This window comes from Xiphias gladius, chromosome 21 (assembly GCF_016859285.1).
Source record: "Xiphias gladius isolate SHS-SW01 ecotype Sanya breed wild chromosome 21, ASM1685928v1, whole genome shotgun sequence".
NCBI lineage: Eukaryota > Metazoa > Chordata > Actinopteri > Istiophoriformes > Xiphiidae > Xiphias > Xiphias gladius.
The window spans coordinates 25,543,431-25,558,695 of record NC_053420.1 but is presented as its reverse complement, the minus strand read 5'-3'; the positions used below and the strand labels follow the sequence as shown (position 1 = coordinate 25,558,695).

Genomic DNA, 15,265 nt, shown 5'->3' with positions numbered 1-15,265 from the left:
CCCACAGACAGGGCCAGGAGGAAGACGTCTCACTCTGCCCCGGAATAATGAGGAGGAGATCCTACTCCCACGGCGCGGGGAACACAAAAGGCATCACGCTCACACGGACTCAACTGCCGGAAGTATTTAGACCGCCCTCACAACCCACTATTACGTTCTAGGATGGGTGCCGTTTGCAGCCTTACTTCGCCTGTTAGACAGAGCTGCATCGAACTTGGGGTAAAGTAAAAGGCGGGCGCCAAAGAGTAGGGATGAGAGGGAATTGAGATGATTTCATTTATGTATGTTTTAATTTCAAGGCTATTTTATACCTTTTTTTTGTGTTTTGTTTTTTTAAATCTTAGACCATCTTTGGTAATAGCCCAGCCAGCCACCTTCGGCTCAAAAGATTAACTTGTTGGCTTGACTCTGTACAAGTTCTTAGTGGGCAATATCTCATCATTTGCCCTGCCCTGTCGCCACATGATGCCGGCTCAAATTTTGGAGATTAACGGTTAGAATTCCCATCAATTTTGTATTTCTGGTCAGATTATGTAACTGCGCAGATCGGCTATGCAATAAAAACACATTACATCAAAGTATGCACGCACTCTTTTTTGGCGTGTTTTGCACCTAGAAAAGTCCCTTATTCATGCAGCTCTCTTGTGCAACCAGTGATGTTTTTGACTCGTGAGTAACTCCATTGTATAGTTGGAGGGTCGACTGCCTTGCTCAGCAGTAAGGCATTAACACCGATTTTCTTTAGTTCTGCAAACACTCGGTCATAAGATCAAACCTTCAACCTCTAGACTACTGCTGACCCTAACTTCAATCTGACTGTGAGAGCACAAATCAGCTGCAGAGAAAACATGTTCGATGCAACCTTTGACTTCACTGGCAGTGTTACCACCAGCTGGATAAACAGGATGAGAAGGTCCACTCCTCTTCAACCACACAGTCTCTCAGAGAATCAGTGAGAAAATAGCCAAGAATGTGTCCATAGTGATTAATAACAATGATAGTTTATTTATGTACCAGCAAATCTGTTTGCATTGTTTTGGACATTTTCCCTGCTTCTAAGCCGGACACTTACAGTACAGTAGCATACAATATCTGTATTTGGAGAATGTTTTCAATAAAGAAGACCACATTTTTGAATAACATATTTACAAAACAGCCAAAACACGGTAAATAAACAGATGAAATAGAAAAAAAACGAAGAAGAATTTTACAGGTCTTCTAAGTAGTATTTGTCATTGACAAAGCACAAGACGCTAGGTTAAGAAGAGACAAGCCTACATTACAGTTTTCAGTGAATCATAGGTCAAGTGCTACAGTAACAACAATGCAAAGAGTAAACTGAAGTAAGGTATACGTTAAGTGACAAACACAAAGATTAACTGATAAAACTGATACACTGATGAGGACTGTTATGAAAGAAGCGTTACCGTTTAAGACAAAACAGAAACCACACTTCTTACCGTCTCTAAAGCTGAAAATAAGATGCCTTTGATTCCAGACAAAAATAACTTCACAGTGTAGTATAAAACAAACCCTTGAGTAGGTCAAAAACAGAACAAATTATTCGTAGAGACTGCTTGTGCAGCGTCGTTACATACTGGATGTCTTCAAGTTACAACCTGTCCACACTTAGAACAAGAGGTTTAATGCAGTATGGCATGACAGGTGACCAAAATTGAACTTTGGGGTATGGTTGATGCAAAAACAGCCACCATTTGAAAACACGTTCAAAAAACTATTGCAAAGAGGCCGTGTAGATTCAGGAACTCGATTGCGATTTCGAATATAAAGCTTCTGCATGTAAAGCACTGTGTACTGAGAGAGACAGGGCAACTTTAAGCAGTAGCTCAGACAAAAGGCATTCAGAAGGTTTAAAGTTGCATGGGAACCATAGAAGTCTAATGTGGTCCTTAGGATTTTCTCCTGCCTTTACGAGGTTACTTTTTGTGTTTAATCCTGATTTATGATGCTAACTTTCCATACATGTTCATATAAATATTCATATGAGACACTGGTTTGCTGTAGCACCAGATTCCACCACACAAACCCTTTTGAAAAGGGAGAAACAGCAGCAGAAATCAGGTCAGAGAGACTGTGCTGGACAATCTGAGCCTTGCACTTGCATTAATATTGTTATCTCTGCAGCCAGAGAGACCCGCGAGCTTCCTCCGCTGTGTTGTTTCTGCAGCTGCTGCTGTTCTCTGGCGCCCTCATGTGGAGCTGAACAGGGCGATCTGCTGCACCTTGCCCAGCTGTGTCAGCAGCCGTTTCATGCGGTGTTTGAGCTGAGGCAGACGGGCCAGAGGTTCCGGAGGCTCCAACTCTCCTGTGAAGTCCAGCCAGCTTTCCAGCACTGGGAAGGATGAGCAGAAGAAGAACCAGGGATGAGCACTTGGTTACAAATGATGTGTTCCTTTTAGCCGACAAAGACGATACACAATTCTCCAGCACACTCAATTGCATGTGCGTGAGTGTTTAGGGGATGCTGGCCCAGGCCGACCCGGGCCTGATACAATCTTCACAGCCAGTTGTACATGACAATGAACTCTGGGATGTTGCGTTATTCCGTGCATCATCAAATCAAATATGTTTACATTCAGTTCAACACTGAGTGATACTTAACTTGCACAAAGAGGCCCTTTGCTTGACCCAGCTCACAGCCTGTATATTAATCAGGAATGACAAACCTCAGTAAAGCCTTTTATACTTCACAGTTCGCATGCCTAGTGTAGGAATAATAACTTTTCACTTTGCAGCAACGTTATACTGTCACCATACCTAAGGCAGGAAACACATCAAAGCGATACTCAGCAAAGAAATAATTGGAATTCTTATAAACGGTCAGCATCAACAAGCTCTATTGGTAATGGGCTGACAGGCTTCCTATCTTTAGTGGCATATCTTCGCAGACAAATTATTAGCCGTATCTACTAACTGATCCTGTGTGACCTCACCCCGTCAAAAATTCCAGAACTGATGTTGTTGGACAAAAAGTTAATATAATGTTGCTAACATCCGTTTCTTCTTAATATGTTGGCTGCTGACATTACTTAACTTTATGGACTGGTGGGCCTCTGATGAGAGCAGATATCATATTCACATTTTAGAGTCAAATTTAATGATCCTTTCAACAACAACTTTCCAGGTTTCCCCACCCTGCTGAAGAGACAAAGTTAGTAACCAAGTCAATTCCACCACACCACTTACCATCCAGCTCCCTCTCAATGAAGTCCATCCTGTGCGAAACCTCGTCCTGGACTGCATCAATGTGATCCAGCAGGTTGATCTGCCACTGTTGATGCTGTCTGCTGTTATCTGCAGCCTCTCCAGGATCTCTCCCACCCTCATCCCTTATCTCAACCTGGGACCAAAAGCCACCCAACGAAACCTAGAAACATTCAGGTGAAATCATCAGACAAGATTTTTATCACAGCCAGGTTTAGACCTCATGATATAAAAGCTCTCTGCCAAATCAATGCACATAATTCATGCAAACAAGAGATAAATAACCAAAAGGGATAGATCATGATTGGTGGTCAAACAAACGCTGAGCCAAAACCTTAAACCACTTGAGTGAGTCAGATGTAATGTCACCATAACAACGTCACCAAAAATGTTCTGTTTTCTCATCTATTATCAAGAGTGTATACCTTAACTCTGGGAGGAAATTCACTGAAATGTCCCGGGGAAAATAATGGTTAAAATCAGTCTCCTCCTGCTGTGCCACTAACAGCAGGAGGAAGTTATGAAGTTGGCCTTTGTAAAACTTGTTTACTACATTCGGCAGCTTTAATTATATCACATACCGAATCTTGATTAATTGAAGAGCAGTTGTTCAACTGGTGCTGTATTTTGTTACTGACTGAAACAATAAGGCATTAAGAAAATCCTAGATTCCCGCCTCTGGCTGACATCTTCTCCATAGCAGCCGCTCCGGAGGTTATGGATACTGTATTTCGGCGCCATCTGACTAGCCAAACTGACTTTATTAGAATTCATATTTACTGTATTTATAACTTATGATCTATTGATTATTATTGTAAAAACCTTCTTGTGTTCTCTCTGAGAACATACTTTGAGTAAACTTTCAATTTTGATTCCATAGGTGAGTGTTATTGTTTATGGTCATTTCACTATTCTATAGTGGCAACTCAGGGTGCACTTTGAACATCCCTGTCTGCTGTGGAATAAACCCCAACCTTGTTACTGGTGCCTGTTGATTTGGGCTTATCTGTCTCCAGCAGGCTCCCGTAACGCTGCTCCCGCTCCAGGAGCTCCTCAGTGCTTCTCATACTGTCCTCCAGCTCTGAGCCCTGTCGGGTCTCCACCACCAGCCTCTGCTCCACCGCTGGGTAGTATGCACGCGGTTTCTGGTAGCAGTGTTCACTGGTAATGTATGAGTCTTGGAAAGATGGGAAGGGGGAAGAGGAGTAGGATGAAGAGGAGGTGGCAGTTGTAGCAGCCCGGCTCAGCTTCTCCAAAGCATTGGACATTAAAATCTCTCCTCTGCTCATGTCCTCATCGGGAGTCACAGGAGATGGAGCTGCGTCACTGCCCCGACATGAGTCGGGGCCAGTCCGTGACCTCTCCAAATGCTTCCATGGCTGCCGCCACAGCTGCAGGTCAGGGTGGGTGTTGCTCCTGAAGGGCCAAAGGAAAGATTAGACCACAGTGTAACATCACATAAACATTACAACAAAGCTGAGTTGGTTTAATTGAAATCACCCTGGACAACAATTTCTGCCATGATCTGCTTTTAATTTTAACATCAGTAGTTAACAGGAAAACCCCCTCTAGTCTCTTCATGCAGTTCCTCTGTACTCACTGTAAGACATTCATCTTGAGCTGCAGTCCGTTGAGAATCTCTACCACGTGGTGCACGTCTCCCAGCAGCTGGTGTGTGGTGGTGATCTTCTTGGCGTTTTGGTGAGAGTAGTTCTCTTCCAGGAAGGAAAGGCCATACATATGACCATTGCTCAACCACTCGCGATCATACCAGTAGCGCAGACTCTGTCTCTGACCTGAGAGTGAAAGAAATATGCAATGAAATGTTACCAAATGCAAAAGAAATTCTTCAAAATAGGTTTTGAGTGGTAACAATACGTAAAGCCATTGTTAGGTGATCAAGAGTCTCTCTTTAAGATCTAGGTGGTGTCTGCTTGCTGTTAATAGTTGGATAGTTAGGGTGTAACACTGATTGACTTAAGGGAATTATAGACTGCATTCCTTAAGACATAGAGACTCTATATGCAAATACAGTATGCGTTCATACACCAGGTTGCAAGGCAGAAGACAAATTGTTAGGCGGCTTTGGCTGGGTGCACAGTGAATCAACACCAAGTACTTTGTTCTACAATACTCAGTTTTACAGGACACGTTTTATTCGCTCTGATCATACATACAATCTCACTCCTCCACGTCAGCACCTTGGCAAAGTGTTCGCACACTGTCGCATTTTTTCCTTTAACTAAAACAAATACTGTACAATCATGCAGCTCTTTATTACCACATTTACTGTGGACACACTTCTAAGGCCCCTAATAACCTGTATCATTTAGCACTATGATCCAACTGATGCTCAGTCCAGGAGAGAATAATTTCAGCTTGCTGTTTTTAGTTTCCATTTAAAAATCAATAAGACAAAAGGCAATCTGCAAAACAAAATTTCTGTAGCTGCACTGTTTTAAGTTACTCAAATTAATATGCTTCAGGGTTTCTTTGAAATGGTTGTTTTTCCCTCACCTGGTGGGTCTCTGCATATGTAGCAGGTGTATTTGTCTGGAACATTTTCTTCCAGCAGCCCCATACAGGTGCCATGCTGCCAACACAAACAATCTTCACACTGAGGGAAGGATAATATATAATGTTTTACATTTGTACAAATCTAAGATTAAAAAACAAAGCTTGCAATGCCTTGAAAAAAAAAAAAAAAAGACAAACTATAAGCTCACCTGGATCATGAAGTCATTCTCTTCTTCCACCTCACAGATACATCGCACTATCTCCTGGTCACTGGTGTCCAAAGCACCAGAGTCCACACTCAGGGGAGGTGTGGTGACATCCAAATCCACCCCAAAGTCATCGTCACTCCAACCACAGCTGTCAGTGGACCAGTCACTGATGCTATCCTCATCTATGGTAACAGGGACAAACAGGACTATTGTTTTTTCATAGGAATGACAACTTGTCAGGATTGAACTTTTCCTTGGATGATTCAGTTGAACGTTGATTTAAATTTTAGCTCAATTAATATTCTTTAACTTTATAAAATCTGTTGTACTACGTGAGTTTACATGAATATTTGTGTATTACATGATGAAGCAAGCCGTAGCAGCAAAGAACAGATCAGGATTCAATCAACCAAGGGTTACAAAAACATCGTCTTATCTGTGACAGCAGCCAGTTGTACTCTGCAGGTCACAACATGTTATAAGCAACAATATTTGGACACAGATAACAGGTGTGATGCAGATCAAACTAAAACAACCACATGATGGATTGAATCCAAAGGAAATAGAAGAATGGAGGGGAGAGGAGGCCATGTACAGTCAAACACACAAACTAATACACACACACACACACACACACACAGTCATAGAGATACCCACCATCCACATGTATCTGCTCTGAGTAGCTGTATCCAGGCCTGCAGGGGTAGGCCTCAGGCTTGTGATTGTGTGAGGGGGGGGATTTGAGTGGCAAATTCAATTTGGACTGAAGACCCAATACTGAGATGTCAATATTCTCCTCACTACCTGTGTAGTCTGTTAATACAGGGAAGGGGGGGAAGCAGACGTAGAACAAAAATGTCAACTTTGAAAATGCTAAACAAACGCCCATCAGGAGGTGACAAAATGTGGCACAAGAAAACATTATGGACAAATGATAGACTCAATAACAGTCAGGGACACTCAATTCGATAAAATCCATGTTGCCCAAGTTTCAGGCCTTTGAACTGTGTTAAATAACCAATCAGTGTAAGGTAGCCTAAACATACATGTGTCCATGCCAAACACACTGGTGTGAATGCCATCTAGGAATAGGAGAAAACAGTGTTGAGTTGGAATTTGGATTAGTCACTATCAGTGCCACAATAAAATCTGACTTCCTATCACCAGTACTGTCATATAAAAGAGTAAAAACCTGACAAACAGAGGTAAAAGAAATGAGTTGGAGCTTTTTGTTTGGCACAATGGAGTGACAGAGGCCAGCAAAGATGTAACACTTCTCCCACACACAGAGGCTCAGCCACTACACCAAGAGGAGTGAATGGAGTACTTCATGCTTTGCAGGCTAGCCATTTCCACAATGTTACGGTGAGTGCACATGCAAAGCAGCAGAGATATGAGGAGGCCGTTGCCAGGGACCCCTTCTTACCAGACTTGGCCTTCTTTTTCTTCTTCTTCTTCTTTAGTTTAATGCGAAGGAAGTCCTTCTGTTTCGGTTTCTCTTTCAGTTTGTCTTTTACTGACCCTGGGGACCGTTAAGTGGCATAAGTTAAGCCCCATGTGAGTACAAGTAACACTACAGGTTACTATTCTAAGAAAAATTGTACTGTAAGAAGGGAAAAAGTTAACAGGTAGTACTGTATGTAACACACAATGCAGTCACTTCTCACCTAATAAATGAAACTTTGTTACAGCATCATACTGACCAATGTCAAAGCCACTCTTGTCTGAGTCCTTGTCCTGTTGCTGGCATCCGTTCCTGTCCAGCTGGTTCTCCTTGCTCTTCTCCCTCAGCAGTGCCCTCTGCTGATGGCCCTGGGTGTTGACTGCAGGCGGGGCTGATGTGCGCCTGCCTGCTGTCTTCACCTCACCACGGGGAGCCACGGCACCTCCAACAGAGTCTGAGAAAAATAAAAGGAAAGGGCAAATATAAGCCCTAAACTCTGATATTTATGCAAGGCTGGTAATGCAGTATATTTACTATTCATCCTTGTTTTAAAAGTGTATGATTAGTGCTTACATCCGGTAAAAGGAGTATATTTGAAGAGGAACTCACGCATAGAGGCAGAGAAGGTGCGCCTTCTCTTTGTACCATCCAAAGTGGTGGCAGTAGCTTGTTTCTCAGAGGCCCTGGTCTGGACGCTCCTGGTGGGGCTGCGCTCCTCCTCGAGAGGCTGCTCCTCGCCATGGTAATATTTCATATGGTAGTGCAGCAGCTTAGCCTTACGGAATGACTTTGTGCAGCCAGGAGCGCTGCACTTAAATGGGTTGTGGTCGAGGTTGATGGACAGGACGGGAGGAGGTTGGTTTTTGATTACTCGGTACACTTAAAACAGAGAACAATAAGAGTGAAGTGTAAAGCAAGTACATCAAAGAACGCAAGTAATGGTTGTATTTGTTGAGCAAGTGTTGGGATGTACTCACATGGTTCTCTGCTGAATCTGTTGGGGTTGTGGAAGCCTTGCTTCCTTACCGCTATCAAAAATTAAGAAAACACATTCATTTATTCGCTTGAAATTATAACCAGGTGCTGTGTGATATTTACTTCACTCAGTTACTCATTTTCACAATCGATCAGATCCAGTGAAAACATTGCAGTTTTTACTTCATTAACACTTACGTTTCACAGGCTGGGGGGGTTGCACATCCGCTGCAGGCTGAGAGCTTTCTGATTGGACGTTTGGCTTCTGCTCCACATCTCCATTGGATTCTGTGGTTGTCATAGTGACAGACACCTGCTCTGTCTGTACTGACATCTGAGTGGGTAACTCTGTGTATGGCTTGGGTGACTCTGTATATGGCTTTGTTCCACTCTGTTCTGTTTCCACTTGTTCCTCCTTCACCTCTCCATTTATGTGACACCTGTCATCATTTTGTTTGTCATCTTCCTCCACTTTAACTCCATTTTCGAGACCTGTCCCCTTTTCTGCATCCCTGGACTTGTTCTGATCTTCCTGCTCAGATATTTCCTCTTCCTGTTTGATAGTGGGTTCAGCCTCTACCTCATCATTCGTTTTCTTTATCTTTTCGTTTACCATCCCCTCTTCCCGCTCCTCATCCTCACTATTGCTGTCCTCTTCCTGGTCAGAAGTGCTCTGTCTAGCTCGCTTGTTTTTGGGACCTCCGTTCTCCCGAGGCCTCCTGTCTCTGCGATTTGGGAGCCCCCTAACCATGTTCCTTTCAGAGGACCGAGACTTCCCTCCACCAACACCACCTTTCTATTTGTCAACAGGACAAAGAGGAAATGTTTAAGACCCAAGACTCGAAAATTATGCCCAAGACATGATTGACAGAGGACAAAGCATACACAGAAAGCCTCATATATGTATAAAAGATTAATTATGGATGATTACTAATAACATTTACCTCTTTAATAAATGGCTTCACGTGTATACCCTTCACTGTCTGGATGACACCATCATAGAACTTCACAGTGTAGGATGCTGAGCGGGAGAAAGGAGAACAAATTGATGCAAACCATGTTTTACATATTCCCCAGCTGCTAGTCAGTCAGCTGCTTACAGACTACATTTGTTGTAGCTTTGCTTCAATTGTTGTTTTTGTTCTTAGTGTGAGATATTACCTCTCACATCTCCATGTTTTGTCAGTGAAATAGAAAGCCATTTTGCTATTATTGAAAGCCATCCAATACCACAGTTTCTTTTTTGAAACTGACAGTTTGAAATTTTAGACTACACACCATAATGCAAAATCTTGTTTCAAAAACACACAACTTCAATAATCAGGAAAATATCTTTCACATCTTCCAAAAAAATCTGCACAGTCAACCTTATAATCATTCATTTGAATTATTACAGAGCCACACATTTTAGTAAAACTATCTTAAAATGGTAAAACTTAGTACAAACATTTAACACCTGAAGTTATTAATACCCACCATCTTTATTGACTGAAATGACCTTAGCGGGGTAGAAACGGCAGTCAGACCAGCTGGCCAGGACCTTGTCATTCACATGAAAGCCCTGGAGGAAGCACAAAGATATTCAATCTAGGACATACTGTAGGCATGTTGTCCAAATACCATGGGAGGTGGAGCTATTCAATTCTGACAAAACCATGATTGTTGTTAAATCTTTATTAAAATGACACAGTCAGAAAGAAATACGAATGAGGAAACCCTCTACTATATACATAAATACACTGTGGAACAAAGGCTAGAAGTACACAAGATAACCCAGACCTGGAGAAGAACTTCCCATTTCTCTTTCTCTGTGCTCCACTGGTGTAAAAAAAAAAAAAAAAAGCATCAATCGTGTTGGTAGCTTACAGGTACAGGAGTGTCGTCCTGCAGGCCTTGCCGCCTCAGCTGGATCCTCTCCACGGGTCTCAGGTAGGGACTTGTCCAGTCAAACCACTCGTCGTAACGGTGGCTCCACTGGCGGTAATGGATTAGTACTTTTTCATCTTCGTAGTCAATCTTCTCTATGTTGGCAGCATACCTACAGGACAAAAGAAATTCAATAAAGTGCAATTGGGATTGAGATTGATTGAGAGAAGGGTACTTCTACAGGTTTAAGGTATCCTTATCCTTTATCTCAAACATATAATGAGGGCAGCAAGTCATCACAATCGAATAGATTTTGAAAATGTATACATAAAGAAATGAAATCGAATAACAAAGTTACAACCTCAAGTAACAATCTGTTATTCTGACATCTTGGCTGTTGACTTTGTTTGCTCTTTTGCAAGGAGCTATATAGGAGGACCAATATCAAATGCATTTCTATGTGTATCAATAAAGGAATGAAGTAATGGAATGAGTAATGGAATGAATAACTGATACTGTAGAGTAATTAGTAAAAGAACCTTATTTTCTTAATGAGTAAAAAGTGGGAAGCAGATAATATGTAAAAAGTTCTACTAGTCCAGTCAAAAAGGCTGCTCACATTGTTTTCCTTGAGGCCAACATCACATGTGGTTTAATTTAAAAAAAAATTAACATCCTTGCTTGTATAACTATGATCATTTTCATTTTTATTATAGGATATTGTAACCATAAAAAATAATTTAGAATATGATTTAAAAGTAAAAAATTAATGTTTCAATTCTTCATTATTAATCCAGGTCAAGGGCTGGTTTGCTGGCTACTTGAGAACACACACCCATTACCAGCTGTTGTTTACTGGCAGAAGAGGAGTGATGCAATAAAAAGGTCTCAGTGGCTTCCTGCCCTCCTAATCGTTTAATGTTTGATAACATACAGAATAGCTAACCGGGGCCCAGAAAGGAAAGCATGAGAGATTTAAGTGAGAGAGTGAGGGGAGAAAACAGTTACATGGATGGAGAGGAATGAGTGAGGCCATGACTCACCAGTTTTTGAGGCTGTCTCTGGCCTCAAGCTGAGCTCCCACTTCAAATGTTATCCCTCTTCTGTTAGGGGGCGTCTTACTCATACTGCCCACATCAAGGCTCCCTTCCTGCGCGCGCATGCACACACACACACACACAAACATTAACCAATAAACACCAATCATATCTACACCTATACGACTTCGGATACACTACTAAGAAACATGGTGTGTCTGCCAACTAACACAACATACGACTCATGAACTTCACAGGCAGTCTTGCAGTCATCTCTGTCTCTCCCAGGTCACCACTAACTATTGTTTTAGCAGAAGATGGTGGGAAATCACAGCTTTGCACCTGAGCAGCAATTTTGGTGTTAAAAAGGCAAGTAAGCCACTCCCACTGTGTGCCAGCAGAACAACAATGCAGTACAGGGAAGGATATTACAAGTGTAAACATATACAAGCTACATTTACATATGTTGTAACATAGTACAACACAGTGTACACCAAGGGAAAACTGACATATAAGGTGAGCCATGCCCCTCAAATGGCGGTGAAATGTGTAACTTAATACCAGATGTTCAGTGATCTAGGAACGACCTCACACAGAGGTCCTGAGCAATAAATAAAAATTAGCAATACTTAATTTCAGTATTCTTTCATCCCCTATCAATAAGGCAGAATGAGAGAAGGTACAAGAATGACTAAGATAACTTAGCATAGCTTTCACTTCCCACTGTTAGCACCCATCAGTACAGCAGGGAGACAATTATGCACCAAGCTAACTTGACTGATTCAACAGCATATTCTTCTTAAATTGGTTCCTTTTCTATGCAGTCATGTCATATACAGGCCCGTAGTCTACTGCTGATGTCCAGCCCTTAAGCTATAATAAAGAGCTTCATGGCGGAGGATAATCGTTTTGTTTTACACAGAAAATAGCATTACCCTCCCGAGAGCAGCGCCTCTTTGTCAGACATACAAAACACAGCGGGCAGATTTAGATATCGGCGCCTTTCATTAAAACTATAAAGGATTTACATTTATAAATCATAACGCCTTACTTTTTTCCGGAGTGACTCGATTCACCATGGTGGAGTTACTGGCTTTCAATGCAAACGTACAAACCGGATATCTTCACACCACTCGGCCCACGTGTTTTCTGGTCAGCCGATTTCACGGATAGACACAATAGGAGACAATGGCAAAGACTCCCTTGCGACTATCCGTCTTCTGTAGGTAGATACTGAGCGCGATATATAAGGTCGAACAATATCCTACTAAGTAAGATATGAAATTTAAAATGAAATTGGGTGTTTTTGTGGCCTGCATGGAGAGCCAGACAGACGACAGCGACACAGGCAGGGCGCAGACCGAGAGTTGGTGATGGCACTAACTGATGATACTAGCTGTCAGGAATCAGATAATGATTATCTGTATAAAGGTGAGGTTTCAATAAACATTTTGTAATGATTCATTTAATCGGGGGTTTGATATTTTACTGTAAAAAAACTGAGAAAACGCCACCCCGCATCCTTTTAATTTTTTCAAGCCCACAGCCAATACTCTTCACAAATATCGGGCAAAATACTCTTTGTCCGGCTGGGTGTAAAAATAAGTTTTCTAACAGAAGATACTGCGACAACACGTTGCCTCGCTTTCTTCGCGATAATCTATTGTTGACCACTTCTGCTATTGACAGTTTATTGTCCGGTGTTTTATAACCAGTGGGCGTAGCGAGAGAGAAATAGCCACCTACGTCAGCGACTTGGACAAATACGCCTGTACGAAAGAGTCTGATGTGGGCGGGATGCTCGCATCTGATTGGCCGTGCAGCTGTCACTCACAGAGCTCGTCAGGGCCTCGCGCTAGGCCTACTTTTTCATACTTTCCCTGCTGTGAACGAGCGGCGTGGAAATTCAAAGCATTAAACTTCCCCAACTGACAAACCACGGAGCTATTTAAAAGCCCCCGGTAAAAGAAAAAAAAAAAAAAAGGTTACAGCGTACGAGAACCACACCAGTAATTACAGAAACAGAACAGCGAAATGTACAAACAAAACATTTTATTACCTACTTCGTCACGTTTGTTTTGAACTCAAAAAGCCGACATGCGGCATCGCACTATCTACGCTGTTGATGCATCCACCAAACGGGCCTCGTTCACGATGTTATTGGGCGCTATAATCTCTGCAATGCTAAGGTGACGGTACGAACTGGGCTTCCTACCTGTTCTCCAGTCACTCTTTGTCCGGTTGGGTGTAATATATGCAGTGTAATCCCTTTAAAGTGCAGGCACCGCCGCCTCCGCCTGTCTGCTCCAGATCACGCAGTTGAATTTCTTCCCGTCGCATTCACCACCGGCGCGGGCAGTGTGGCGCTACATTGCGCATGCGCCTACAACGGCCCGGATCCCTCATGTATTCCGATAAGACGGTTTATCTAATCAAAAATGCCAAATTGTGCTGTTTTTAAAAGTATTTTTCAGAGAGTGTTAAACCAGCTCAAATCTGTGACACAAAGCAACTTCAAATCTGTCATAAATTAACCTGGATTAACTATTCAAGACTTTTTAGATAGAGGCAGAACCAACCTATTATGAGCATATACATTAATCGAATGGAGGCCAACATCGTAACTTGTCACTCTCACATATAAATACAATTAGATCCAGTAGGTCAAAGGCCCTGGGCAAGTTAAAAGTCATTTCTCGCACCTTTTATACAAGTCATTGGGCATATAGCACCACCCACAGTCCATCCAAAGCAACTGTTTGTTTACAGGATGCAGTTGAGGCTAAACAAGCCAAACTCAGTTTTCCACCATTTTAAGTTGGCATAAAAGTCTTAATGTGCTGAAATTATATAATCAAACCATCAGAAACCACAGTATTGTTGCCTTATTTTCCTTCATTTTTGTTTTCTCCTATCTATCTATCTATCTATCTATCTATCTATCTATCTATCTATCTATCTATCTATCTATTAGACTAACCATTGCCTAAAAATAAAAGTAGTGGAGTTAAAAGTAAGTTTAACTCTGAAATGAAGATGCAGCGCAAAATGAGAATAAGCAAGTAAACTACCTGTACTTTAAAAAAGGATAAATATGCAACACTTAGATACTTCACACCTGATTTAATGATAAATAGATGAATATGATACAACTATCACTGTATGAAAAATTCATAATAAATGTAACTGAAATATTGTAGTAAAACTATAGTAGCATATAAACCCAATAAAATACAACAATGGCTCTAACAAGCTTACTATTGCATGGAGACACATTGTAAAATCCTTTAGGTTAGAAATCACAGCTGCTCTCTGAATAAATGGCTGGTGTTTTTACGGTTTGGGTGATTTGAAACTAAACACTGCTGTTTTCATTTCCTCTGTCACCGAATGTACTTTTTGAAAGAGGCTGTCATTTTCTTTGTTTGCTTGTCTTTTTCTTCCTGAGTCTGTTTTCTTTAACTTGTTCCAGTCGCAAAGGCTGAGGCCAGAGGTCCCCTCACCCTGCTGTCATGTTGCCTGAGCCGCTTTTCACCAGTGGTAGACGGATACATGATTACTTCAGAGTGACAGATGAAGCAGGTGGCAGTTTTGTGCAGTGATGTGCATAAAAAGAACAAACAGCTGAATATGTAGAGATTGGATGAGTGAGGCTGATGCTGTGTGACAGGATGGGGAGGAGCTTGTATCTGTTTGCTGATCTTTTCAGCTGTGTAGAGGCAGATACAAAGGAATAAGACTTTTATAACTGTGTGCAAATAGACTTAAAAGCCTTCTTAATGCTGTGTGTCTGAAGCTGACATTACATGCTCCCTTTGGTTGTAAAAAGAGATGAGCCAAATAGATCCTTGTTTTCTGTTTCTGATTGTGTAACACGTTGCAAATCCTTTTAAAGGGCCTTTGTAAAAAATATGATGCCGGATTGGCAGTTAGGGGCCATCACCATGGCCAGGTCGTTCACATCCATCTTGGTTATAGCCACGTTGGATGGC

General features: G+C 41.9%; 1 protein-coding gene across 6 annotated transcripts; it reads right to left on the bottom strand.

Moving 5' to 3' along the window:
• Positions 1 to 981: 981 nt before the first annotated feature.
• On the bottom strand, positions 982 to 13,936 carry phf20a (PHD finger protein 20, a). Of its 6 annotated transcripts, XM_040116307.1 has the most exons (18): positions 12,325 to 13,073; positions 11,513 to 11,615; positions 11,280 to 11,386; positions 10,237 to 10,408; positions 9,847 to 9,931; positions 9,315 to 9,391; positions 8,569 to 9,166; positions 8,373 to 8,423; positions 8,005 to 8,274; positions 7,655 to 7,849; positions 7,378 to 7,473; positions 6,609 to 6,764; positions 5,952 to 6,133; positions 5,743 to 5,842; positions 4,826 to 5,021; positions 4,200 to 4,641; positions 3,208 to 3,388; positions 982 to 2,353 (listed from the first exon to the last, which is right to left on the bottom strand). In XM_040116307.1, the coding sequence occupies exons 3-18, from the start codon at positions 11,360 to 11,362 to the stop codon at positions 2,211 to 2,213; spliced, it is 3,027 nt and encodes a 1,008-aa protein (XP_039972241.1). In that variant the 5' UTR covers positions 11,363 to 11,386; positions 11,513 to 11,615; positions 12,325 to 13,073; the 3' UTR covers positions 982 to 2,210. The 6 variants fall into 6 exon arrangements, with proteins under 6 accessions (XP_039972241.1, XP_039972242.1, XP_039972238.1 ...); XM_040116308.1 differs by lacking the exons at positions 11,513 to 11,615; positions 12,325 to 13,073 and adding an exon at positions 13,489 to 13,936 and having other exon boundaries at positions 5,743 to 5,818; XM_040116304.1 differs by lacking the exons at positions 11,513 to 11,615; positions 12,325 to 13,073 and adding an exon at positions 13,489 to 13,935.
• Between the last annotated feature and the right edge of the window lie 1,329 nt (positions 13,937 to 15,265).

Coding starts and splice junctions, on each gene's coding strand:
- phf20a (XM_040116304.1), bottom strand. CDS start 11,362: ATGAGTAAGACGCCCCCTAACAGAAGAGGGATAACATTTGAAGTGGGA. Junction 7,474..7,654: donor CAAGAGTGGCTTTGACATTG/GTCAGTATGATG, acceptor AACGGTCCCCAG/GGTCAGTAAAAGACAAACTG. Junction 6,765..7,377: donor GAAAAAGAAGGCCAAGTCTG/GTAAGAAGGGGT, acceptor CTGTATTAACAG/ACTACACAGGTAGTGAGGAG.